This window comes from Podarcis vaucheri (genome assembly GCF_965113315.1).
Source record: "Podarcis vaucheri genome assembly, chromosome: 14".
Taxonomy (NCBI): domain Eukaryota; kingdom Metazoa; phylum Chordata; class Lepidosauria; order Squamata; family Lacertidae; genus Podarcis; species Podarcis vaucheri.
The window spans coordinates 17719632-17745046 of record NC_138752.1 but is presented as its reverse complement, the minus strand read 5'-3'; the positions used below and the strand labels follow the sequence as shown (position 1 = coordinate 17745046).

The 25415-nt window shown below is 43.6% G+C and overlaps 1 protein-coding gene and 1 long non-coding RNA gene across 7 annotated transcripts in view; one reads left to right on the top strand and one right to left on the bottom strand.

The window, feature by feature from the left end:
- Positions 1–25415, top strand: part of CEMIP (cell migration inducing hyaluronidase 1) — a 167059-nt gene that overhangs the window by 87754 nt on the left and 53890 nt on the right. For all 6 annotated transcript variants that reach the window (XM_082198302.1, XM_082198301.1, XM_082198300.1 and 3 more), the window contains exons 2-8: positions 4899–5005; positions 13104–13253; positions 15116–15254; positions 16550–16786; positions 19135–19314; positions 22081–22151; positions 23858–23953. In XM_082198302.1, the coding sequence (XP_082054428.1) occupies positions 4948–5005; positions 13104–13253; positions 15116–15254; positions 16550–16786; positions 19135–19314; positions 22081–22151; positions 23858–23953 (931 nt within the window). In that variant the 5' untranslated portion in view covers positions 4899–4947. The remainder of the gene's footprint in view (positions 1–4898; positions 5006–13103; positions 13254–15115; positions 15255–16549; positions 16787–19134; positions 19315–22080; positions 22152–23857; positions 23954–25415) is intronic.
- Positions 2571–25415, bottom strand: part of LOC309518606 — a 106637-nt gene continuing 83792 nt past the window's right edge. Inside the window, exon 2 of the long non-coding RNA XR_014213549.1 lies at positions 2571–3254. This is a non-coding gene — a long non-coding RNA (uncharacterized lncRNA). The remainder of the gene's footprint in view (positions 3255–25415) is intronic.

Sequence of the window (25415 nt, the reverse complement as noted above, 5' to 3'; positions counted from 1 at the left end):
AAATTCTTCTTGGCTTTAGGTGCTGATAAATAGAAGAGTTAGGGTTTTGTTTTTTTTTCCAATTTGAAAGAATGCAACTACACTCCCCCCTCCCCACCCCAAATCAAATACTTGTGCATGACTCTAAACTAGTACTGTCAGTCTTTTGCCTGAAATGTGTGTCTTGTTTGCCAAAGAATAATGTCACGGCCCCTTCAACATAGTGGCTAGTCTAATGCAAAACCCAACAAACTCCTAATGTGTAGGGTTACCATCTCTTTAATGGCTAGAACAGTCTTTATCAACTTGGTGCCATCCAGATGTTTTGAACTAGAGCTCCCATCAGCCCACCATAGGATGATGGGAGGGTTTGCCTCTCGACTGATAATGAAAGCAAGATGAATAGTGGACATAAACACCCAAAGAGGGACAATGTACTGTAGTGACCTAGCCTAGGTTGTTGAGCTTTTGGGGGGAACATCAGAGAGAGAGAGAGAGAGAGAGAGTGTGTTTTTAGGCTTTTTAAAAAGGATTTCAAAAGCATTTAAAAAATAATTAAATATAAATCACCCTGCTTGCCATGCATCCGGGATTTCCTGGCCATTTTGCTGATTTGGCAAAAATCCACCTGGATGCCATTTTCAGAGCCTGGATGATGATGTTGTTTAGTCATTTAGTTGTGTCCGCCTCTTCGTGACCCCATGGACCAGAGCACGCCAGGCACTCCTGTCTTCCACTGCCTCCCGCAGTTTGGTCAGGCTCATGCTGGTAGCTTCGAGAACACTGTCCAACCATCTCGTCCTCTGCTGTCCCCTTCTCCTTGTGCCCTCCATCTTTCCCAACATCAGGGTCTTTTCCAGGGAGTCTTCTCTTCTCATGAGGTGCCCAAAGTAATGGAGCCTCAGCTTCAGGATCTGTCCTTCCAGTGAGCACTCAGGGCTGATTTCCTTCAGAATGGATAGGTTTGATCTTCTTGCAGTCCTTGGGACTCTCAAGAGTCTCCTCCAGCTTGAATAACTCAGAGAAGCTATGAACTTTGCTGAGCAGGTTCCTGGATATGGCAGCCCTAACCTAGCCACTTCAATTCCCTGTTGAGCTCAAATCTCCATTAGGATAGGGTTGTCTCCCTAGAAATGGACTGAACAATAAGGAAAACTGAAACTAAGGAAGGGAGACTACCCGTAACCCTTTTCAAATTGGTGGAAAACTTTAATTTCATTGACATACGGAGATTTAAACACCCACTGGACAGAGAATTTGCTTCTTTTTCAGAACCAAATCAGTCTGCCGGAAGAATAGACTCAGTTTCGCTATTTCCAGGGTCCAACATATTCTCCCTGAATGATCTAAAATCAGTGGTAGAGCACATGCAAAAAGGACCCAGATCCCATCTGGCATCTCCAGATTGGACTACGAAATGTTCCTAATTAATACCCTGGAGAGCCACTTGCCAGGCCATGTAGACCTGTGTCAGAATTGTTGTAAAACAGGATCTACAAGAAATTTTGGAGCTGGATCTGAGTTCCTCTCTCTGGCTCTGCATTTTTCCTTATCAACACAAGGGTTGGTGACCGTGAGGACTGGGAGGGCAGAAGGCAGAGAGCCCTGCAAGTAGGTGGAGCTGAAGCCATTGATAGGCAGAGACCATTCATTCTTTCTATCTCCCCATCCTATATATTTTCTGAGAATCCTCTGGAAAAATAATCTCTCAAAGGACCTGCTGATGGCATTTTACCATTGTACTGTTGAGAGTGTATTAACTTATGGTCTCTGTGTGTGGTTTGGGAGCTGCACAGTCAGGGGAAAAAACAATGCTGTCCAGGGTTGTCAAGACTGCGGAGAGAATAACTGGGTACACTCTTCCCATCTTGGATCAAATCTATGCTTCCAGGTGCCATAAGAAAGCTGCAGAGATAGTGCAGGATAGTGTGCACCCCAGAAAAGATCTCTTTCAGCTTCTGCATTCTGGAAGAAGGTAGAGAGTTATGAAGACTAGGATTAGCCGCCTGAGAAACAGTTTCTATCCAAATGTGATTTTGGTTTTAAACACAGTGTAAGGTTGTCTCTATGTGAGTATAGTGTATTCACTTATGGGGTATCAGACTTTTTAGGGGCTAACAAGGCTGGGATAGTTGGGATAGCAGGCTTGTTGGTTTTTGAATGTCTGATACAGATTTTTTCTTCCAATTTCATTGTTCTGTATGGGACAATGACAATAAAGATTATAGTATCGTATCTTCCTACCTGCTTATTTTCTCCCCCAAAGCCAACACATGAGGAGGAAGGGAGCTGACAGCCTGGTTCGACCCCAGGAAGTGGTTAAGGGCATACTGAGATTATGGGGCAGTACCCCATTTGCCATAACACACCACCCTGCCCTGGGACAAGGTGTGAAGGCCTCCAAGTGTACTATTTTGTATGCTAAGAGGGCACTATCCAAACTTCTGCTCACACTCGCACAGCACATTTGCCAAGAGTAAAGTGCCCGCAACCGATCTACATTCAAAGTGGTGTGGTAGTGTGTATCAGAATGAATCATAACATTTTGCCTATATGCAGTATTTCAAACTGAAGTAATATTTTAAAAAGAAAAAAAAATTGGCCAGTGTTAACGGTGGCTGATGTGCTTTAGGGTAATTACAGCAAAGTCTTGTTATAACATCCTTGGCTTACTGAATGTCAACACTGTTAAAACGTTGGCCGTGCACTTGGTTTCTGCAGAATCCTATTAATTTTTTTCATCATTTTGATTCCTTTAAAGTGTAAAACTGGGCACAGTATCTTTCTACCCGTTTTGTGTGTGCTTGCACTGATGACTCCTCCTGCTCAGCCTCCTCCCTAACTAGCTTTCTGGCACCTTTTATTTAATTGCCGCATCTCTGCTAGTCTAAAGACTGCAGCACCTGTCAAGGAGCAGCAGCGCTGAGGCCACTTGGAAGTTTAACCTCTTGCGACGTTACAATCGCGAAAAGCACAAAAGGGCTTTATTTATTTTAAAAGTGTACACTGGTGGTGGCCCGGGAGGGGTGGCAGGAGCATTTTGAAAGTTGTGAATGAGGGAAGAGGAATCCCAATCTTATCTCTATACAGTGGTACCTCAGGTTAAGTACTTAATTCGATCCAGAGGTCTGTTCTTAACCTGAAACTGTTCTTAACCTGAAGTACCACTTTAGCTAATTGGGCCTCCCGCTGCTGCCAGAGCACAATTTCTGTTCTCATCCTGAAGCAAAGTTCTTAACCCGAGGTAATATTTCTGGGTTAGCGGAGTCTGTAACCTGCAGCGTCTGTAAACTGAAGCGTATGTAACCCGGGGTACCACTGTATAGCACATTCTGGTTTGCATCCGACTTTATTCATTTTATTCTTGAGGAGATGGCTTCCTCCCCATCATACTTCCCCCTAAAAAAAATTGTATGGGTGCACCTAACATTTTGACAGAGCGTTGGGTTAGGGGAATGTCTTCTTTATCATGTTTCCCCATTTGTGAGACTCGTTTGTGGGACCCAGGGAAGCTCACATGCCTCCTTGGTTGTTTCCAGACAACCTGTTTGTTGAGCGTTTTGTCCTGATTGGTCTACAAGGAGGTTAGACTATGCCAGTTATTTCTTGAGCTTTCATTCTGATTTGTTGGTGGGGTGGTTATACAATGTTGTGTTAAGCTGGAGCCCAAAACTACTTCCATTTGCTGGTATGTAATTGAATCCTACGAGAAAATAGGGACATTTCAGAGTGTCCTTACACTAAAGTCTTTCAGGCATTAGGTGATCTTTTCCACTCTTAACTGTATTTAAAGCATTTTTGCTGTTTTAGAATACTTTGCAGGTGAGGGACAGGGTATTATGGATGTGTTTGTTGCCCTGGGTTTCTTTGGGAAGAAAGGTGAGATATAAATTCAATGAATAAAATAATAATAATAATTTTGATTTCCCTGAGCTTTTAACCTTTGATGCATTTTCTTTGTTAAAAAAATCTGCTATGATTTATAGTGTTGTTAGTAGCGGTTCTACTCATGATTACTTTGACATGTTTTATGAGGTATTGTCATCTGCCCAGGAATAAACCTGTCTTGAACCACCTGGCATTAATTGCTTTAATTCTTGTGCTGTTTTAATGGGCTTGTTTTATTTCACATTTTAATTGTGAAGATTTCGTCAAATGTTTTGATGGAATTGTTTCATTGTGCATTTTAACGAATGTCTGTTTGTATTTTATTTTATTTTTTGTAATTGGTTTTACACTTTGTAAGTTGCTTAGAAACCACTTTGGCAATAAAGCGGTATATAAATGAATACAACTCCTACCAATAAATGCTTTTTAAAAAAACAAACAAAAAAACCCTACACACACAAACACAGTGTTGTGATTTCATTTGCATTGTGGTAACCAGTTAATTGGATTCTCCCGAATGCTTGCTTGTGTGGTTGCGAAGTCTGGCTGCTGTTGCTTGTTGTGTTGTGGTGTGTATGCACATCTTCAAGCTGCCACTAGTTTGTCAAATTTGAACCTTGGCATAATTTTTACTGAGTTTTTCTTCCTTCCTTTCTTTACATGCTGAGCTGTATGACTTGTGTTCTCCATGCTGCATTCCTCTGGATTATCCTGCAACATGGGGCATTCTTTCTTCTTCTGCCCCACCCTGTAAATACTTCGTATATATATAAAATCCTAAATGGCGGCTCATGTTATCGTAAGCCTGCATAAAAGTTAAGAGTGAGGTGTGGTATGGAAAGCACACTTGTTGTCTTAGCTCTGCTGAGTCAAGAAAAGGGATAAGCTAATATAGGCTTAGTCATACAATCAAGCCCTAACCTTACCTCATTTTATTTTATTGAAAATAAATAACTAAATATCCATACCTGTGCAAAAAAACGAAGCGTTCTCAAACTGCTTTTCTTCCTCACCCCCGCTCCTTTTTACAGGTCTTCAGAAGACAAGGGATATCTTCACAGTGCATTTCCACACCCAAACATGTTCCTGACCAGCTGCTTAGTGGCCTTGCTATTTATGGTCCCTGCTGTACAAATGGGTAAGTCTGGATGGATTTAATTGAATGGCCACAATATTCGTTTTATTTTCCACATTTTGTGTTCTGTTTTTGTTTTTTTTAATATCGTGAGGGGTTCTTAAGTCAGGCTGCAAATAATTTTTTTAAAAAAGTTTGAATATATAATAATAATAATTAATAATTTTATTATTTGCAGTCCGCCCATCTGACTGGGTTTTCCCAGCCACTCTGGGCAGCTTCCAGCACATACAAAAACATAATAAAACATTATAACATTAAAAACTTCCCGTTTAATTTAATAAGTGAAATATGATGGGATTCATAAATTGCACATAACCCCAAAGTGCTAGGAACGCCCTCCTTTTTATTTATTTGCTTGTTTCAAAAGATGACAACTACAATGACACACACACACACACACACACAATTTTTTTTTAAAATTGGCACATAAATATTAATATAGTTTTATTCTGGGAAGGGAGAGTCACCTGTTTTGCTGCCAAGCAGATAATTCAAAAAGCTTAAAGGTATTTGTATGGGTCTCTGTAGTTTCTCAGTCACTGGGCAGCTTTAAAACTCATCTCAGAGCCAAAACAGCTTTAAAGTTCCTCTCAGTTCCTGTTTTTCTAAATTTACGTGGATGGTACGGGTGCTCATGCCATTAAATATGGAGTCCTAGAGTTTGTTTCAATGAAAATGCTGCTTATCCCACAGGTTCAAAGTGGGTGGCTTAGGATTTTAAAGTACCTCCCCCCACAACTCATCATTCCCTCAAACCCCCAGAAGCTGCATATTATTGAACATATTTTTCTTTTGTCTTCCCTGGTTTCTACTCTTCATGTCTTCCATTGTGGAACTCAGGGTGACATTTGTGGGGCCACTGTCAGGTGTCTCATCCAGACACAGACCAGACACAGTCCTGTTTCACTTCAACAAAGTTTCTGCTACATCAGTACAGTGGTACCTCGGGTTACAGACGCTTCAGGTTACAGACTCCGCTAACCCAGAAATAGTACCTCAGGTTAAGAACTTTGCTTCAGGATGAGAACAGATATTGCACAGCGTTGGCGCATCGACAGTGGGAGGCCCCATTAGCTAAAGTGGTACTTCAGGTTAAGAACAGCTTCAGGTTAAGAACGGACCTCCAGAACGCATTTAGTTCTTAACCCAAGGTACCACTGTATCTACTCTTTAGAAAAGAGGTTTTCAACCTTTTTGAGTCCATGGCTCCCCTGACCACGACATTCTTTCTGCGGCACCCCTGTGGTGCTCAGGAACCTAGTTATGTCACCCCTTGCCTGCAGAACTGGCAGCCTCTCACCCTTTTTTGAACACCCTCCCTTGTGGAGGGTTCCCTCAGCCTTCTCTCCCCTCTCCTTGGGAGTCCTCTGGCCAGCTACATCTGCCACCCCTGGTCTCTGAGCTGCCCACCCCCTCCCCAAATAGAGGTGCCTCCCAGAGGCATCATTCACCTGCGGAGCATATAGCCAGGGCTGCTGCAATAGACATCATCCAGCCCAGACACTGAGGTCCAGCACCGAGGGCCTTCTGGCGGTTCCCTCACTGAGAGAAGTGAGGTTACAGAGAACCAGGCAGAGGGCCTTCTCGGTGGTGGCACCCGCCCTCCCAGCAGATGTCAAGGCAATAAATAACTATTTTACTTTTAAAAGACAACTGAAGCTTTTAATGTCTGATGCCGTATTGTTTTTAATATTCGCTTGGAAGCCGCCCAGAGTGGCTGGGGAGAACTAACCAGATGGGCGGCATATAAATAATAAATTATTATTATTATATTATGCAAGCCTTTGGGAGGCAGAGATATGAGAGGGCAGAGGAGGGAGGGAGGGAAGAGGGACAGAGGCCAGGGTTGCCCACAGCACCCCTGACCCTCATTCAAGGCACCCCAGGGTGCCACGGCACACTGATTGAAAACCACTGCTTTAGAACAGGAGGTGCTCTGAACTCCAACTCCCATCATCCCCAGCCTGTGTGGGTGATGGACAGGGAAGAGGGAAAATGAGGTCCAGCAACATCTGGAGAGCAGTTGCTTCCCCCCTGCCTTTATAACATGCCCTGTTTTCATGAAACACATTTCCAGAAATGAATGCTCAGAATCCAAAATTGCTACTCTCTCGTTAACTACCTGTTTTGCTTCTTGTGCTCAGGAAGTTTTCATCAGGAAGCAAAAAAACAAATGCTATACTCGGTCCCATTGTTTTTAATCCCTCCACAATGACAGAGGAGGGATAGAATACAATCTGACCTAGGAGAAGGGAGAGAAGACGAAGTTCGCAGCTGGGTGTGAAATTTCATCTGTGATGGAGGAGAGATGCAGAGATGCACCTTGTAAAACTGTCTCTCTCCCTGGCAGAGAGCAGGCAGTCAGCTCTTTGATTTGCTTCCTAAGCCCTAACCACCCGCCATCTGTGTTAGGTGAAATTCTCTCATGCAGTTCTTGAATTATTTGCTTAGGCTGTCATTACTATAGGCTATTAAAACTGTCCCTTCTGCTCATACAGCTGTGCATCTCCTTCTAGGAGCCCGAACAGGTGTTCCTTGAAATATTTTTATAGCCCAATCAACAGAGCATCTAATCTTCCTTTCATTAGTTTGTTCGTTAATGATCCCTTTAGCTCAACATTCGGTTTCCATGAGCAGCCAGGCAGAGGCCAAAAAGGAAGTTTAGAAGAGGACACAAGGGGGAGACCCAGCTCCTGAAGTTTTTTGGCCCCTGGTATTTGGAGTTTGTCTAACACGGGGCCTAGTACAGTGGTACGTCGGGTTACAGATGCTTCAGGTTACAGATGCTTCAGGTTACAGACTCCGCTAACCCAGAAAAAGTACCTCGGGTTAAGAACTTTGCTTCAGGATGAGAACAGAAATTGTGTGGCGGTGGCTCGGCGGCAGCGGGAGGCCCCATTAGCTAAAGTGGTACCTCAGGTTAAGAACTGTTTTAGGTTAAGAAAGGACCTCTGGAACGAATTAAGTTCTTAACCAGAGGTACCCCTGTATCTATAATTTAGGAAGCCAGGTGTGGAAGTGTGGGACACCCAAATATAATGCAGTGGTTTCAGAATACAGTGGTACCTCGAGTTACATATGCTTCAGGTTACAGACTCCGCTAACCCAAAAATAGTGCTTCATGTTAAGAACTTTGCTTCAGGATGAGAACAGAAATCATGCTCCGGCGGCGCGGCAGCAGCAGGAGGCCCCATTAGCTAAAGTGGTGCTTCAGGTTAAGAACAGTTTCAGGTTAAGAACGGACCTCCAGAACGAATTAAGTACTTAACCCGAGGTACCACTGTACTCTAGGGTTCCTCAGGTTTGCAGAAGTATATCTTTTTTTTTCCATTTTTAAAAAATCTGGAAAAAAATATTCCACATATAACAACATACAGATAACCTAGCTTCTGGGTTAAGCTGGGATATTGCATTGCATAGTATATATTTTTCGTAATGTGTTATTTTTTAAAAAGTAAATTACAGTCTGGTAGGAATCTGTGAACTCTCTGGACCTTTGAACGTTAAGGCTGTCAGTTGAAGGGAAGACGGAAAACAAAGGGAGGATATTTTGCCTCTGTGGTAACCTGGAGGGGGGGATTAGGGTGTGCGACAAAGGAGATTTGTTTTATTCACTTATTTATATATTTCAGAGTTAAATCCTGCTCTTCTTTCCCAAAGGGAATCCAGGGCATCTTGCAATGATAAAATTACATAAAACAATTCAAAACAATATTGTAATATTTTGAATTCAGCGGTTAAAACTAGCATAATGAAATATATTAAAACTGACCTGCAGAATTGAGCAAGGGGAATGCTGATCAAAGCCAACCATTAATATTTTACAGGACAGATATTAACAGAATGAAAGTCGGTTTGGGTTTTGTTTTGCTATTTACTTACTATTTTTAAATTACTGGAAGTTAGAAACATTTCCGGATTTATTTTAAATCACTCAAAGATCTACTAAGAGATCCCGTGTCCATGCCTGTTCTATGGAACTCGTAAGAACGTATGAACTCTGTCCTTTAAAGCTGGTCACTTGAGGCTAGAGAAGAGCGAAGGTGGATTCGGTCGAGAAACCACAGGCTAGTAGATTGACTGATCCCTTTCCAGGGTCTCTTTCAGCCCTGGACTTGTTTGTTTTTTTGGAATGTGACAGGAAACTCAATGCAGATGGAGAGAGTTTGTTTAGAATTCTCAATTTATCTTTCCAATGGCACAAGAAAAGAAAAGAAAAACACACACACAGCAGTATGACTCTTGTCAGTCAGAGAATTTCCTGAATAGTTGCAGTGGAAAGTATTTACAGGGCAAAAGAATGAAATGTGATCCTCCTTTCAGAGAGACTTGGCAGGGAGGAATTGGGGTTGGTTGTCAGGTTAATTTCAAAGGACACATCTGGACCATACAATTAAAGCACCCCGATACCACTTTAAACAGTCATGGCTTCCCCCCCCCCACAAAGAATTCGGGGAACTGTAGTTTGTTAAGGGTGCTGAGAGTCGCCGGGAGACCCCATTCCCCTCCCAGAGCTACAATTCCCGGAGCTCCCTGGGAAAAGGGATTGATTAAGACACTCTGGGAATCCATTGATTCCAGTAAGTCTACTCTGAGCATGTTGGGTGTTGATCTCTAATTCGGTTTGTGCATTTGAAAGCGCACTGGCTCCCAACCCCAGCTCACTGCCAATCCAAATAGTAAACATTATCAGAACAATGCAGTCCTAAGCATGTTTACTTGGAAGTAATTCCCACTGCGCTCAGCAGAGCTGATTCTCAGCAAAGTGTACAGAGAATTGTAGACTGAACGTGTGTTGAGTTGCACCGGATCTTCTTTAAGTGGAGTATGACATGCATTGAGGGTCCTTATACAGTACTTGTACAGCGGTACCTCGGGTTACATACGCTTCCGGTTACATACGCTTCAGTTACAGACTCCGCTAACCCAGAAATAGTACCTCGGGTTAAGAACTTTGCTTCAGGATGAGAACAGAAATCAAGCTTTGGCGGCACGACGGCAGCAGGAGGCCCCATTAGCTAAAGTGGTGCTTCAGGTTAAGAACAGTTTCAGGTTAAGAACGGACCTCCAGAACGAATTAAGTACTTAACCCGAGGTACCACTGTACTTCAAAGACCATACTCATAAAAATAGGACAAAACCATTTCCTGTCCCCGGGGATGTGATGCTGCGGGCTGGGAGCAAGTCCTCCCCACGCGCATGGGGCGGGATAGCCCCTGCGCCATTGCTTGGTCCTCAGCCACATCAACCCAAGGCTATCCAATCCGGACAGTCCGGAGCGTGGCACAGGCTATTTAAACTGCCCACAGCCGAGGGCAAGTTCCTTTTCTCCCTGCTCGGACAGTTCTCCCGCCCCCTCCCTTTGGTTAGGCTCTTTATCTCCTGACTTCCTATGGACTTCGGTTGGTCGCCTGTTTTTTAACGGGGGCCTGGTAGGAATTTTTTCCGCTGGGCAAATTGGCATCAGCCATTTGGTTTTTCGCAATTCGTCACAACTTTGTAAGGTTTGGCGGTTAGGCATTGGAGTAGTATTAGGTTGAAGGGGAGGGGAGGTAATGGCTATCATCTACCCCTCCTATTTCAAGGGTATTCCCTTAAATGAATCTGAGGGGCGTGGTCCCTGTCCGAAGCCCCAGATGGGGGGCTAGGGCCATGGCACGACCCCTAGCAGTGACCCTGGGGGAGTTCCTAGTTGATGTGCATCAGCAGGGCTCCCCCTACTGGTGATTAACCCTTCCAAGACTCCTGCAGATGGGCAGGACTCAGATATAGCCATGTGGTTTCCAATGCCTAAGCCAATACCACTCACATTCTGTAACCAACAAAGTTGTGGCCTTTTTCGTCCATTAACCTAAAATACTGTTTCATGTGTCTTTATTCCACTTCCTGGGAGGGTTTGGGACCTTGCCACGCAATGAAGATTAATTCTAAGGAACGCCCAGTTATGGATCATTTTGACTATTAAGTCTTTTCCAAATATGTCCCAATTAGTTCTAAGTCATTGAGAAAGGTTTTCAAATAAATATTCCTTGGGAAGTGTGCCCAAATAAATCCCCCCTGTTCAGCTTACTTACTGATCAGCTAAAATAATTCTTACCAGCTCCTGATGAACAATTAGAATTATTTGGACCTACTTCCCAAAGAAAATTGCTTTGAGAACACTTTCCCAAGGACTTGGGACTAATTGGGAAATATTTGAAAAAGACTTGGCAGTTGAAACGGATCTATAACTGCTTGTTCCTTAGTATTATGTTCATTGTTCTATTTTCATGTGTTTGTTCTTCCAAGTACGTTGCAAGCGTATTTATATATTGGTAGGTTTTACTGCTTACTTCTTTAAGTACAGCCAGTTCCACTGCGAGATTAAATATGCTTAAGCATTCTTGGTTTTTATTTAAAGAGAACGATTACAGCCCACTTAATAAACCGTCTGCTTCAGAAGCCAATAGGAAAGAGGTTAAATTGTAAAGTTTAGGGTGCATAGCAGACAAAGAATAAACTTCAGGGTTTCTGTGTGTGCGCGCATTTGTAGCCTGTGAGGCTGCTTTGTCATTGGTATAGACAGTACTGAGTTAGACAGACCAATGTTCTTCCACCTGGGGTCCACAGAAGTGAGTGGATTACAACTCCCATCATCCTTCACCATTGGGCTAAGCTGGCTATGGATGATGGGGGACCCCAGGTTGAAGAACACTTCCTTCTCCCTGCCCTACCTGGAGATGCTGAGGACTGGACTTGGGTCTTTCTGCATGCACAGCAGGTGTTCTACCATGGAGCGATGGTCCTTCCCCAAAGAGAAAGAGGTGGCAGAAGTGGGGTGGTGGAACCGGGGGTGTGAGAATAGGGTTATAAAATACTATACAAAGTGGTGCTGATGTTCAGCTGTAAAATGTTGAGTGGCATGTGGTTAGAGTGTTGGACTAGGATTCAAATCGGGGTTCAAATCCCCAATCAGCCATGAAGCTGGGCCAGTCACTCTCAGTCTAACCTAACGGGCTGGGCTGTTGTTAGGATAAAATGAAGATGGGGTAATAATAATAATAATAATAATAATAATAATAATAATAATAATATCTTATTTATACCCCGCCCTCCCCGGCCAAGACCAGGATCAGGGCGGCTAACACTGAATATAACTACAGTAAAAACATTTTAAAAACAGCAGCAGTTGATTAAAATATAAGTTAGAATACAGCTTAAAATGCAGCCTCATTTTAGTGGTAGCCTATAGATCAAAGCCATAAGGGAGAAAATGTCAAATATTCACCGGGGCCAACTATCCATACTGGTCCTACATGGGCCAGCAAAAAGAGCCGAGGGAAAATTGATATACAAATCCCATATAAGGGGTTCCATCAAATAAATAAATAAATAAATAAATAAATAAATAAATAAATAAATAAATGGGGGGGGGTTAGACTGAGTCCAACCCAAAGGCCTGGTGGAACAGCTCCTTCTTGCAGGCCCTGCGGAAAGATGTCAAATCCCTGACCTCCTGCGGTAGGGTGTTCCACTAGGCCGGGGCCAGAGCTGAAAAGGCCCTGGCCCTGATTGAGGCCAATCTAACCTCCTTGGTTTAGACCTCCTTTCTGTCCATGTAGAAAGACTGGGCCATTATAAAGATATTTAGTGGTTCTTAATTGATTGGTGATGTGGTAGTGTTGTATAGTATTATTTATGCAAATTGATTTTTTTCTGGAGTTAAAGATCTGACTGGGAGAAACCTTGTTATGTTGAGCTTGTATTTTGCACAATTTGTAAACGGTATCTGTTTGATAATGTGTGGTTTGCTATGCCTAATAAAGGATATTTGAATCGAACCTCCTTGGGGCTCGGGACTTCCAAAGTGTTGTTATTTATGAACCTTAAGGTCCTCCGCGGGGCATACCAGGAGAGGAGGTCCCGTTGGTATGAGGGTCCTAGGTACAAGGGTAGAGCCACATATGGCACCTCGAGCTCTTTGGAGGAAATGTGGGGTGAAAGCACAATAATACCGTGAGGAGCCAGGCCTTTTGCCTGCCAAATGTGGTGTCATTTTGCCCCTTATGCCTCGTGACAAATTCATGTCATTCACAGCTTCCTTTGCTTATCCCTGCAGGAGCGGCCTCATCCTGTCCTGACCTGGATCCAGAGCTGGAACTCTGGAACCCTGGGCATGACGAAGATAACCAGGTGAACATCAGCGAAGGCCGGAAGCTCCTCTTATCGTCTTCTGCCACGGTCCATTCCATCAACATCACAAATGGAGGTAAGCTTAGCTTGCCAAAAACAAAGTTAATAGTTGGGTAAATTGGCTGTGGCCTTGGAGGGAAACCTCTGCAAAAAAATCAAATAAATTTTCAAAGCAGCTTACACACACTCAGGGTTGAATGCTTCCCCTCTACGCATGCGCACACGCGAACGCGCGCACACACACACACACGAAAATAAATCCACTTAATAGGCAGCGTATCCAGGAGAAACCCAGCTTTGGGATGTTGCGGTGCATGAGATTTGATCGGCTATGTTGTGTGCCTCTGAACTTGTTTTGCTTTTCTGGCTGGGAAAATTGCGAAGGCGACCCAACATGTTTGATCACTGCTGCTTGGTGACTTCCTCTTTCGACGCCCTGCTAATTATGCACTGTGCATGTAATTACAAGATGGGACAGAGGCACAAACTGCTATAAAAAGGCACCCTGGTGCTGTCAGCAGTGGCTGGTAGCGTCGGCCAACGCTATCCATGTGAGCTTTTTGCTCTGCAAGAGCTTCTCTGCTTGTAGAACAACATGGCTCACGTTGCATCAGTCAATTTGCATGGAGGAGGACTTGGAGAGGATTAGTACTGCCTTGGACGCACTCTGACATGCTCCCTTTCAAACTCTGATTCAAAGGTCTTACTCGCAATGTTGAAATAGACTTTTATTCTGTCCTTGAGACTGACCAATGCTTCCTTGCCTTTGCTGAGCAGGGCCAACATTAAGAAGCAAGGCCAGGGATATTCCTATTCTTTGCCAACAGCTTAAAGCCAAATTGAGCACTTTGAAACTCTCAGCTTTCAGAGGATTATTATTATTTATTATTATTATTATTAAAAACAAGTTTCTTGTCTTTATGGCAAAGTGTGAGGCTATTTGCCTGCTGAAATTGCAAGAGGCTAGTTTGGCGAGTGGGAGGTGCTGAGTAAGATTTCCTATGATCTGACGGTAGATTTCTCCTCCCTGTGACTATCGGAAGCAAAATAACATATCGGTATAATTTAATAGATGCTGGTGTCAGAATTCAGGTTTTCTTAGTGCAAAGCAGACACTGAATCAGGGCTATAAGCCAGGCATAGGCAAACTCTGGCCCTCCAGATGTTTGGGGCTACAGTTCCCATCACCCCTAGCTAACAGGACCAGTGGTCAAGGATGATGGGAATTGTAGTCCCAAACATCTGGAGGGCCAGAGTTTGCCTATGCCTGCTATAAGCCATGGTGTGCATGGGCTTAAGAAGAAAACAACCCTGATGTTCCCAAGGTGCAAATATCTAGGCTCGAAAGCCGATTGCATAGATATATTCACAGCAGGGGAAGATGCCAATCCACCTCAGGCAGCAAAATGTTTGGGGCCGGCCCTGACAATGCCACATTCACATGTGACACATGTTTTCTAGCCTGGACTAGGTACACAGAGCCTTCCTTTGTCCGTGGAAATCTTTAGAGACATTTAGAGGGGAAGAGGCCATAGCTTAGTGGTAGAGTATCTGCTTTGCATGCAGACATTTCCAGTTTCAATCCCTGGCATGTCCAAGTAGGGCTGGGAAAGAAATCTGTCTGAAATCCTGGAAAACTGCTGCCGGGCCGTGTAGACAACACTGCGCAAAAATGACCATTTGCCTGACTCAATATAAGGCAGCTTCCAATGTACCTACAGCAGATTTAAAATAAAATTAAAAAAACAGAAAATCAGAAACCCAATATGGGGTTTTTCGCAGTTAAAACAATAAAGACATGTTTACGCTGTGCCTTATTAAAAGTGGCAAAATTAGGAAACCCAAACTCATGTAGTAAATAAAAGGATACTCTGAATTCTGGTTGATTTAAATCTTACCACACCCTCAAAGCAAAAAACTCTTTTTTTTCCCCTACAGGAAAGCTAGTGATTAAAGACAACACAGGCCCTATTGTTTTGCGCACTCGACATATTTTGATCGAAAATGACGGAGAGCTTCATGTCGGGAGTGAGAGCTGTCCTTTCCGGAGCAACCTGACAATCATCTTGTATGGGCGGTATGTAATTAGACAGACTTCATCCCATAATTTTGAAGATTAGACTTCCTAGGCCCCTTAAAAAAACAAAACACACACACACACACACAGGTCCAAGCTCCCTCATGAGCTCTTGGCAGGAGAGTTGCTATGGTGGTGTTGGCATAAAGACAATGGCTCTGAGGTGCTAATCTCCTGAGAGGTATCTGGGAGTATCGTGGCAGGACAAAGACCACACCCAAAATCAAACAGGTTTATAAACACATTGTGAACCACAGTACATTTATCCCAAGTACAGAAAGCACTGGAAGGATTATCTTTGGGGTACCATAAAAATTAAACCACATCCAGGACCAATGATAAAAGCATAAGGTTGCATCTACTAGCAGTCATACTGAGAGTAGACCCACTTGAAAGAATAGCCCCAATTGTTGTTGTTGTTTAGTCGTTTAGTCATGTCCGACTCTTCGTGACCCCATGGACCAGAGCACGCCAGGCACTCCTGTCTTCCACTGCCTCCCGCAGTTTAGTCAAACTCATTCTGGTAGCTTTGAGAACACTGTCCAACCATCTCGTCCTCTGTCGTCCCCTTCTCCTTGTGCCCTCAATCTTTCCCAACATCAGGGTCTTTTCCAGGGAGTCTTCTCTTCTCATGAGGTGGCCAAAGTATTGGAGCCTCAGCTTCAGGATCTGTCCTTCCAGTGAGCACTCAGGGCTGATTTCCTTCAGAATGGAGAGGTTTGATCTTCTTGCAGTCCATGGGACTCTCAAGAGTCTCCCCAATTAACTTGGGTCTATTAATTTCAGTGGGTCTACCCTAAGAAGGACTTAATTGGATGCCACCCGTACATTTCACACAATATATATTATCACAATGGTGTGCTTTTTGGACACCATTTCAGATGCAAACAAATACTAATTCAGAGTAGCCAAGGAACAGCAGCAAATGCTTAGCTATTTAATTTAGTATTATCATTATTCTGTTACTGTCTAGGAGAGGTGCTTATGGGGTTTTCTGCCTCTGGTGCCAAAATAACTTGGCCCACTTTGTGTACAATGTGCTTTGGCTAGGAGGAAGGCTCAATGTGCTGATCTGCCACAGGAAGCAAAATGTTTAGAGATGGCCCTTACAATTCCACATTCGCCTGTGATATGTTATTTCCTTCAAGGAACCAATACTTAAAGTGTGTCGCTTTTCAGAAGATCTAAGCAAAATATGAGTACTACCAGGATCTAGCTAGATAGCTATTAATTCTGTAGACCTTCACATTTGTATTTATGTACTCAAATGATCTAGTTTTTCTTTAACCCCTTAGTGCTGATGATGGCAGCCAACCAGACAGTTACTTTGGAAAGAAGTATATTGGGGTGATCGATGGTGGGACTCTTGAGGTCCATGGTGAGAGGAAGCTATCGTGGACTTTCCTAAACAAGACCCTGAACCCAGGTGGCATGCAAGAAGGAGGCTACTACTTTGAACGAAGCTGGGGACATCGTGGTGTTATTGTCCATGTCATAGACCCGAACACAGGGACAGTTGTCCATTCTGATCGGTGAGTCAATTTCTTAATTCCAATTCTACTCAGTTTCTTACAGTCTTAAGTGCAGTTCTCCACATTTCCACATCAATCTGATTTTTTTAAAGTCCTCATGAAACCCACCAGAATTTTAATGTGATTTCCCCCCGAACATACACATTTGTCTATGCAGTTTTGTCTGATACGCGCATTTTTGCAAAACGATTTCCCCTAACACAATACATTTCTGTTGTTACATTATTTTCACAAATAGATACCCTTTGATGCACACTTTACTCTAGTATGTGCATTTCCGTACACAATGCTTGGCCACAGAACAGCATTGCAAAATTCAGAGAAGTGTGAATTTTGAAGGATGGCTGCGATTTAGTCTACACAGGATCCCTTCAAACTCTTATGATTCTATAATTATATATCACAAAACATACTGTTTCGTAAAGTTCAATTTGGGCATTTGAATGTGAACCAACTTGAATTTCTCCCCACTCCACGTTAACTGTGAATATTTTAATCAGCATAGACGAATTTTACCAAGTGCTACTTTATCTATTCTTTGTGCTCTTTGTAGCTGAACTCACTGAGATCTGTACCTGTATAGAGCTAGCTTTAGCTGACATAGGTCCTTAATATATATGTGCTCAAAAAATGGGGCAATCCCCCCCCCACGCTTCTTTTTCCAATTGCCACACTAACAGCATTAAAGGGGAATGCTAGTAATGGGACTCTCTAGGAATTCTCTGTGTTGATTTATTGGATACTTTACTGCACGTACATGAAACAGATGTATACCCAGATGGGCTGATAAGGGCCTATTCTGCCGTGGCTCCCTCTCTCAGGAATTCACTCATCTTCTGGAGGTCAGACGTGAGTCAGCCAAGCATGCCGCCCCCCTTGGGGAATGAAGACTTTTCCTGGAGGAATGATTGCTTTAATGTACTGCTGCTTGCTTAGGCTGCTGACTTCAGAGCCGTGATATTGCTTCTTTCTGTGCTTCTACCTGGACAGTAGAAACATCAGGTGGTTCATAGCTACAAAACGAAGGAATGAGCAACCTACAAGTCACATTTTTAGACTGTGTGGACAAGCCCTGTGTATTGCTAATGAGCTTTTGTGTACTGCATTAATGATTCTGGTTGTGAGACACATTGGCAAGCCCTGTAAAGCATTGGGTCCCTCCAAATTAAGAGGGGCTTTTTGAGGGTATGTTCTGCAACATGTCACTGGCGTAGTAATAGGGCCTGGGTGGTGGATTTATACTGGCCCATCCACACATAATTCCGCTTCATTAGTTGTTCTGCGATGCTTCCATGGGGTTGTTGCATTATTGCTGTCTGAAGGGGCATTCTTGCGCTACAGCATAACAAGAGCTGGACAAAAAAAAAAAGAAACTAGAACATTTGTGGTGTAAATAGTTACATGATTTCAGCAGGAAGTTGTAGGGTATGCAGTGATTGGAAATAAAGTATGTATTGGTGGCAAGGAAAAAAATACCACCAAAGTACTCTTTGGTGGCGGGGCGCAGGTGGCACTGTGGTCTAAACCACTGAGCCTCTTGGGCTTGCCGATCAGAAGGTCGGCGGTTCGAATCCCCGCAACTTGGTGAGCTCCCATTGCTCAGTTCCAGCTCCTGCCAACCTAGGAGTTTGAAAGCACGCCCAAAAAAAGTGCAAGTAGATAAATAGGTACCACTCTGGCGGGAAGGTAAATGGCATTTCTGTGCACTGCTCTGGTTTTGGTATTCCGTTGCGCCAGAAGGGGCTTGGTCATGCTGGCCACATGACCCGGAAAAACAGTCTGAGGACAAACGCCAACTCCCTTGGCCTGTAAAGCGAGATGAGCGCCACAACCCCAGAGTCATCTGCGACTGGACTTAACTGTCAGGGGTCCTTTACTCCCGCCCCCCTTTGGTGAGTGAACCCCAGCAGAGATTTAAAGTTGCAAAATATGAAGCAAAGTAAAGCATGGAAGTATGAGACCTTTAAAATATGCCCTAGTGAAGTCCAGAATTACCCTCTTTTTCCTGCATAGGAAAATATCACATGTTTAGTAAGCTAAAAATGGTTTACATACAAACTCTCCAGAGGTCAAATTTATGTGCTTTTCCACCCAGCATTAAGTGAAGGTCGCACAGGCAGTAAAACTTGGCTTAGTTATAGCGGTGAAAGTTCCCAAGCTATTGGTATAGGAACACAAGAATGGCTTCTCAGGTAGACTGAGTAAGATAAGGTGAGCTAAGCGTGGCAGGACAGCTTACTTTGTGGTCTTCAACCTTTCATTTTGTCTTATTACTTGTTTCCAGCTATATCTATAGATGGATCTATGGTGGCAAACTGCTGTTAATGTGCTCCTGCCTGTTTCTTTAGGTTTGACACCTACAAACTCAAAGGTGAAAGCATCAGACTCGTCCGGTATTTGAATGCAGTTCACAACGGCATGATCCTGGCAGTTGCGGTCAATGATGAAGGATCCAAAAATTTGGATGATTCAGCCAGGAAAGCAATGACCAGACTGGGCAGCAAGCATTTCCTCCACCTTGGTTTTAGGTAGGAGTCTGGCCTGCCAACTTTACCAACACAGAGGCCCTATTGTATCCTGCCTGTACCTAAAATAATTCTGCGTCCCCATCCCCCCACCCCAATAGCAAAAACATCTCACATAGTTATTTTCCCCTCTTCTTGCCACTTGGAGTGTTCAGAAGTTAATTAGATAGTTTGAAAGAGATTCAGTAGCTCAGCTGAGCATGTTTCACTATGAGACTTGAGAACTTATTGCCCAACTTGGTGGAAAAGCCGTAGTGACAGAGCACTTATTTTGCATGCAAACATTTTCAGGTTAAATGGTTTGGCATCTCTGGGTTCCTCTGAATGCTTGGAGCACTGCTGACAGGTCAAAGTAGGGATTTTCCAGATGACCTGTTTGTTGAGTCTTCAACCTGATTTGCTTGCACAAAGCTGACATGGAGGTTAGACCATGGACTCAGCTAGACTGGTAAAGAAAAAGTGTTTTATATGTGTTGTATATGCGATATAACACTGTGGCACCAGATGGCGCTGTGGAGTCCCGACTTTCCCTACCGGATTTCCCTGTGTGAGTTTACAGCGCATTGAACTGAGTCACTTCTTTGACGTGTCTAGATCCAGCCTATATCCACTCTTTACTGAGCATTCATCCTGATTTCTTTGCCGCATTCTTCTCCTAACCATGAATCATTTGCTCACCCCACGTTTTTGCAATGCATTTCTTTGTCACTTTTGCAACTGCAAAAAGTCAGTTTCTTTTCTAGATTTGCTGTGCCAGCGTGACACGGCACCTTATTCTGCTTTATTTGCATACACCTAAATTTCCAAGTATGCACTTGGATCGCTTCCACTGAATACTAAGAGCCCAGAGGTGCCCATATGCAATACTGAGCTAGATAGATCAGGGGTCTGGCTGTATCAGGCCGGCACTGATTCACCCCCTGTGCTCCACCCAGCTGCTCTTCTCCAAAAAAGACCGAGCTGCAGGGAGTCTACCCACATCAGCCAAGAAATCCTCTTGATACTCACAGGCCTGGGCATCTCAGGTGGTTCTTCCTGCGAGTTAGCAATACTGTGCACCATAGGGCTTACTTCCAAGTAAACATGCATAGACTTGCACTGCAAGAGACTGTGCCTTGTATTAACTATATGGGCCATATTTTTGCATGTCTTCTTTTGTGTTTGTTTTTCTCTCTCTCTCCATTCTGATTTAATCAAATGGTTCTCATTTGATGTGTTCAGGTTCCAACAGAGCCGTCTACAAAAAACAACAACAGTTTTTAAAAAAATAATCTCCTGGCATTTTAAGCAATTGACATGCCCTTTCTCCCACCAGCCCACCCCGCTCATTTGGAGGGAGATCATAGCTTCCCAAATGCCTTTGCCATGTGGTATGAAGCAAACATTTCCAGTAGTTGCACCTGGCCCCCTGGCAGATCTGTCTCAAGAATTTCATATTTGCAGCTTCCATTGGGTTTGCTGCACAGGGTTGCAAGGAGCGGTGCTTAGAGACAATAATGGCTGGGGCCCATTGGAGCCAGTAGGGTGGAAAACAGGGAGGCCAACAGTAGGTGGCGCCAGAGCCAACGACGGGTGGAGACCACTGATTCTAGTGTTGTCCTTCCTGCTGAGTTCTGCAAGGGGGGAAGCTGAGACTAAGGAGGAGGATGTTCGTTCCAACACAGAGAAGTCTCCAGTGCACAAACTCTAGTTCACAAGTGAATGTTTGTCCAATATGTCTTCTGGGACCCTGGGACCCTGAAAGTATCCTAGATGACCTATAGACTTCAAGACTTTGCACATTTGCAACGTGGCTTTTCTATATATATATATATATATATATATATATTAAAAAAAAGAGTGAAACTGGTTGATCAAGTGATCTGCTTATAGCCCAAGCACAAACTGCTAAGATTATCCAGTCCTTGTTTGTGCCTGTTCTGTGCAAAATCCGTATTCTTCTGCTAATGTTCTTAGCGATCTCCAAAGCTGTGCCCAAGAATGCCAGCAGCCGTGAAAAAGCACATATTGCTCACCTGGAGTTGATTAGAACATGTAAACCTAATTCCTAAATCTTTTATATATATATATATAAATGTTTTATTAGTTTTCCAATAATAGCCAAATTATGACAATAACAATTAATTTCTAATTCCTAAATCTCCAGCATTTCAAGAGAACTGGCAAGCATAGATTCATCTGAGGCCCTTTAAAACAACAGCAGATTGCCAGCTAATCAATAAAATGTGATGCATTGAGCATTCCCACTAATACCCTTTTTGTATTTCGTTTGCATCTTTTGCCAAATCTAGATTCTTTTAAAGGCCATAGAGTGGAGGCCAAGTATTTTCCGTTTCTTAGACATTCATTTCTGCAGAACTCTGTCACATAACAAGTTCTTTATGGGTCTGACCCTCAAACAACTTTCTCTGGAGGATCATCAGTGAGCTTTTAACAAGCTTCCCCTCCCAAGTTTGAATTTTTCGTCGTTTTCAGACTGCCCAGGTTTATCTTCGTCTGGCATTTGCAAGGTTGGATTCTCAGTTAAAAGCAGGAACTATGTTATGAGCTGAAAGAAATAAGGGGCATTTGAACAAGGAAGAGGATTCCTTGTCAGTATCTTTTCTTAGTTGGAAAAAATGAGGTAGAAAAGGACATTATATAACTCGACAGATTTCATAAATCAGGTTGGCTGGGCAGCTTCAAAATGAAGTATTCTAATAGACTGCACACTTCTTTATGCTGTACATAAATAAATATGAAATACGGTTTTTCTTTTGATTTTTCTAGGCATCCTTGGAGTTTTATTACAGTAAAGGGGAGCCCTTCCTCTTCTGTTGAAGACCACATAGAGTACCAAGGTAATTAAAAGTAAATAGCTCCTTGAAACTGGAGGTTGAAATTAGTCTCTCTCTTTTGGAATAAATTTTATTAGGGTTTATAGAGAATAATACAAAACTTGATATCAAATATTTTTTTCTTCCTTTTTATCCAAATATTTTTTTCTTCCTTTTTATCCAAATTAAGACTTTGATATAAATACAATAAAAACATTATTTCATTTTCTTTTTCACACGAAAAGTCTATGAGAGGTTCCCACAAATTAGTCATTCTGACCAGAATGGCTTCCACAGTACATGCATTGACCTGGGCAAATATAATCTGAAACCATGGTTTGTGCAAATCATAATTAAGAACCCACACCATGGGGTTGATCCAGGCTGCCACTTTCCCCTGGGGGGGGGGAGAGAGAGATCTTTACCACTGAATCAGAGCAAATGTCAATCGGATTTTCCACAGATCAACGTTTCCTCTGTTTCAGTGCCCAAAGAGCAGGTTTTACAGGGGAAAGTGGGAGGATGAACAAAAAGCTGCTCATATCTCTGCAGGGACAAGTCAATCGTTTGAGCTTCCAGACAACAGAGTAGGCAAATCAAGGTTCAGAGCTGCTTGCCTGCTTTTGGATCCTATCTCCTCAGTCCTAAGCTTCATCAGTTTACTTCTTTTGCTCATAGTGCAATAGTTCTTGAGGCAGAACAGGGGCCCTTTCATTGGAAAGCCTGTAAATTCAGATGTGGCTCCAGCTCCAGTTTGCAGACCAGACTCAAACTGCGGTTTTAGTTTGTCGGCCCTAAATAAACCATAGCTTGTGGGCAGGTTTGGGTTCAGACATAAAGCGAAACTGCAGTTCATCTAAACAAACCTTGTTTTCGTGGTGCCCCTGAACCCAGATGTTGTCCTCCCTTTTGCACTCCCAGCTTCATAGCTAGTAGGAAGTTCCAGGTTTTACGGAGCCCATTTCCTTGCAGGGAGAGTGCACCATGACTTGCCTTTGTAACAGGTGTGGGAGTACAAAATATACAAGCCGTGGATGGGAGGACAGGCAGGCGTGCAAGGAGGGCAATAAAGCAAAAGCTGTTTCCCAAACGCAAACAGCACACATGAATGTAGACCCAAAGGCGTTTCACAGAGTTCTTCCTCCTTCCTGGTTCCCTTTAAAAAAAACAAACAACCTGTCAAATTGTTTTACTCCCAGAACCTGCAAGAAACTAGTAGTGGAAAACTGCTCATCCTTTTAGATGTTTCTAAAGGCCACATTTTGAGTGGTTGGAAAATGCAGTTTCCCTCCAGGACCTCTTGAGGCAAAGACGCCTGGATTTCTTGCAAAAGCTAAATGAATGTGTTATCTAAGAAAGATGAATTGGAATGGAACTTTCCATGTGCCCTTACTGCTGTATTGTTAAGACGTTCTTGCAGAAGGACGTCAAGGGGGACTTATTCTGGAGCTAGAATATGATGAGTGGGGGGGTGTGGAATCTCTAATTCTCCACCCGGACTATTTGTGCTGATTTTGCAGACTCTCCTTTTCAGCAGGGGAGCAAACACCCCATAATGGATGGGAGGAATGAGGCCAAGATCTAGCACTTGTGTTTGAAATGTTGCAGGTACTTACCAAACCAGTCCTAAATCCCAAGAGGAGCAGGAATGTTGAAGTGTCGACAGCTTCTCCGTACTCATCCAGAAGGGCTGGGGCTGCTAGTAACTTTTTGTACTTTGCCTTTTGCAGGACACCGCGGCTCAGCCATTGCCAAGGTCTTCAAACTCTTCCAAGCAGACAACGGAGAGCATTTCAATGTGTCTTCAACCAGTGAGTGGGTTCAAGGTGAGGCCTCACCCCCACCCTTGCCACCATCACTATTTTTCACTAGCCTGAAGCGTGGGGAGATCCACAACGCACATTTAGGGCACATTCAACACACTTTTAAAGTACATAAAAAGGTAAAGGGACCCCTGACCATTAGGTCCAGTCGTGACCGACTCTGGGGTTGCACTGCTCATCTCGCTTTATTGGCCGAGGGAGCCGGCGTACAGCTTCCGGGTCATGTGGCCAGCATGACTAAACCGCTTCTGGCAAACCAGAGCAGCGCACGGAAATGCCATTTACCTTGCCACCAGAGCGGTACCTATTTATCTACTTGCACTTTTTTTTGGCGTGCTTTTGAACTGCTAGGTTGGCAGGAGCAGGGACCGAGCAACGGGAGCTCACCCCGTCGCAGGGATTCGAACTGCTGACATTCTGATCGGCAAGTCCTAGGCTCTGTGGTTTAACCCACAGCGCCACCCGTGTCCCTTTTAAAGTGCATAGCTTCCCCCAAAGAGTCCTACAAACTACAGCACCCAGCATGCTCAACAAACTGCAATTCCTAGGATTCCTTGAGGGAAGTCATGTGGATTGAATGTGCTATAACTGCATGGTTATATGATCAGCCTGTGTGGGCAGCAGTTTGGGTGGGTCACCTTTCAGGGCATGAGGGCCACCTTCCCCTGGGTGGCAGTAGGTGGGACCAAAGTGAATAAAAATAAAAATGGGTGGGGCTAATGTAAAAAGTGGGTGGGCAATCCTCTCCCTCTTTCCCCATTCATCAGTTCATTTTCTCTCTCTGTCTCCTCTAGGCTTTCATTGCAGCAGGGCAGCAAAATGGCCTCTGAATAACTATGAATTAAAACTATGGCCACATTCACATCATACATCTAAAGTGCTGCGATCCCACTTTAAACAGTCCTGGTTTTCCCTGGAGTATTCTGGGTGCTGTAGTTTGCTTAGGGCATTGAGAATTGTTATCAGACCCCTATTTCCCTCACTGAGCTATAATTTTCCAGAGTTCCCTTTGAAGAGGAATTGATTGTTAAGTCACTCTGAGAGTTGGAGCTCTGGGAGGTCAATAGGGGTCTCCCAACAACAGCGTAGGCGGCTGTCAGCCCCTATAGCTGCATCATTTCACTTACTCTAGGTTTCTGCAGAGCACTTTTTGTGCAGTATTGGAATGCCGTTGACTTTAAGTTACTTAACCTTAGCGCAACTGGGTCAGCTATTAAGCTTATACTGTATTTGTCTTGTGAATCCGTGCAACTTTTAAGAATAGCACCATGCTTCCCCCTACACACACACACACAGCTTGACGCAGTTCACAGCATCCCCAAATAGCAGCTGACAGACCCACAACCAGAGCCAGAGAGTGGGCAGAGGTGGAAGAGACTTGCTAACGGTGCTTGGCACCAACATCAGTGGAACACATTTTTGTTGCATTGGTTAAGGTTGTTCTGTCCAAAACGACCTTCCTTCA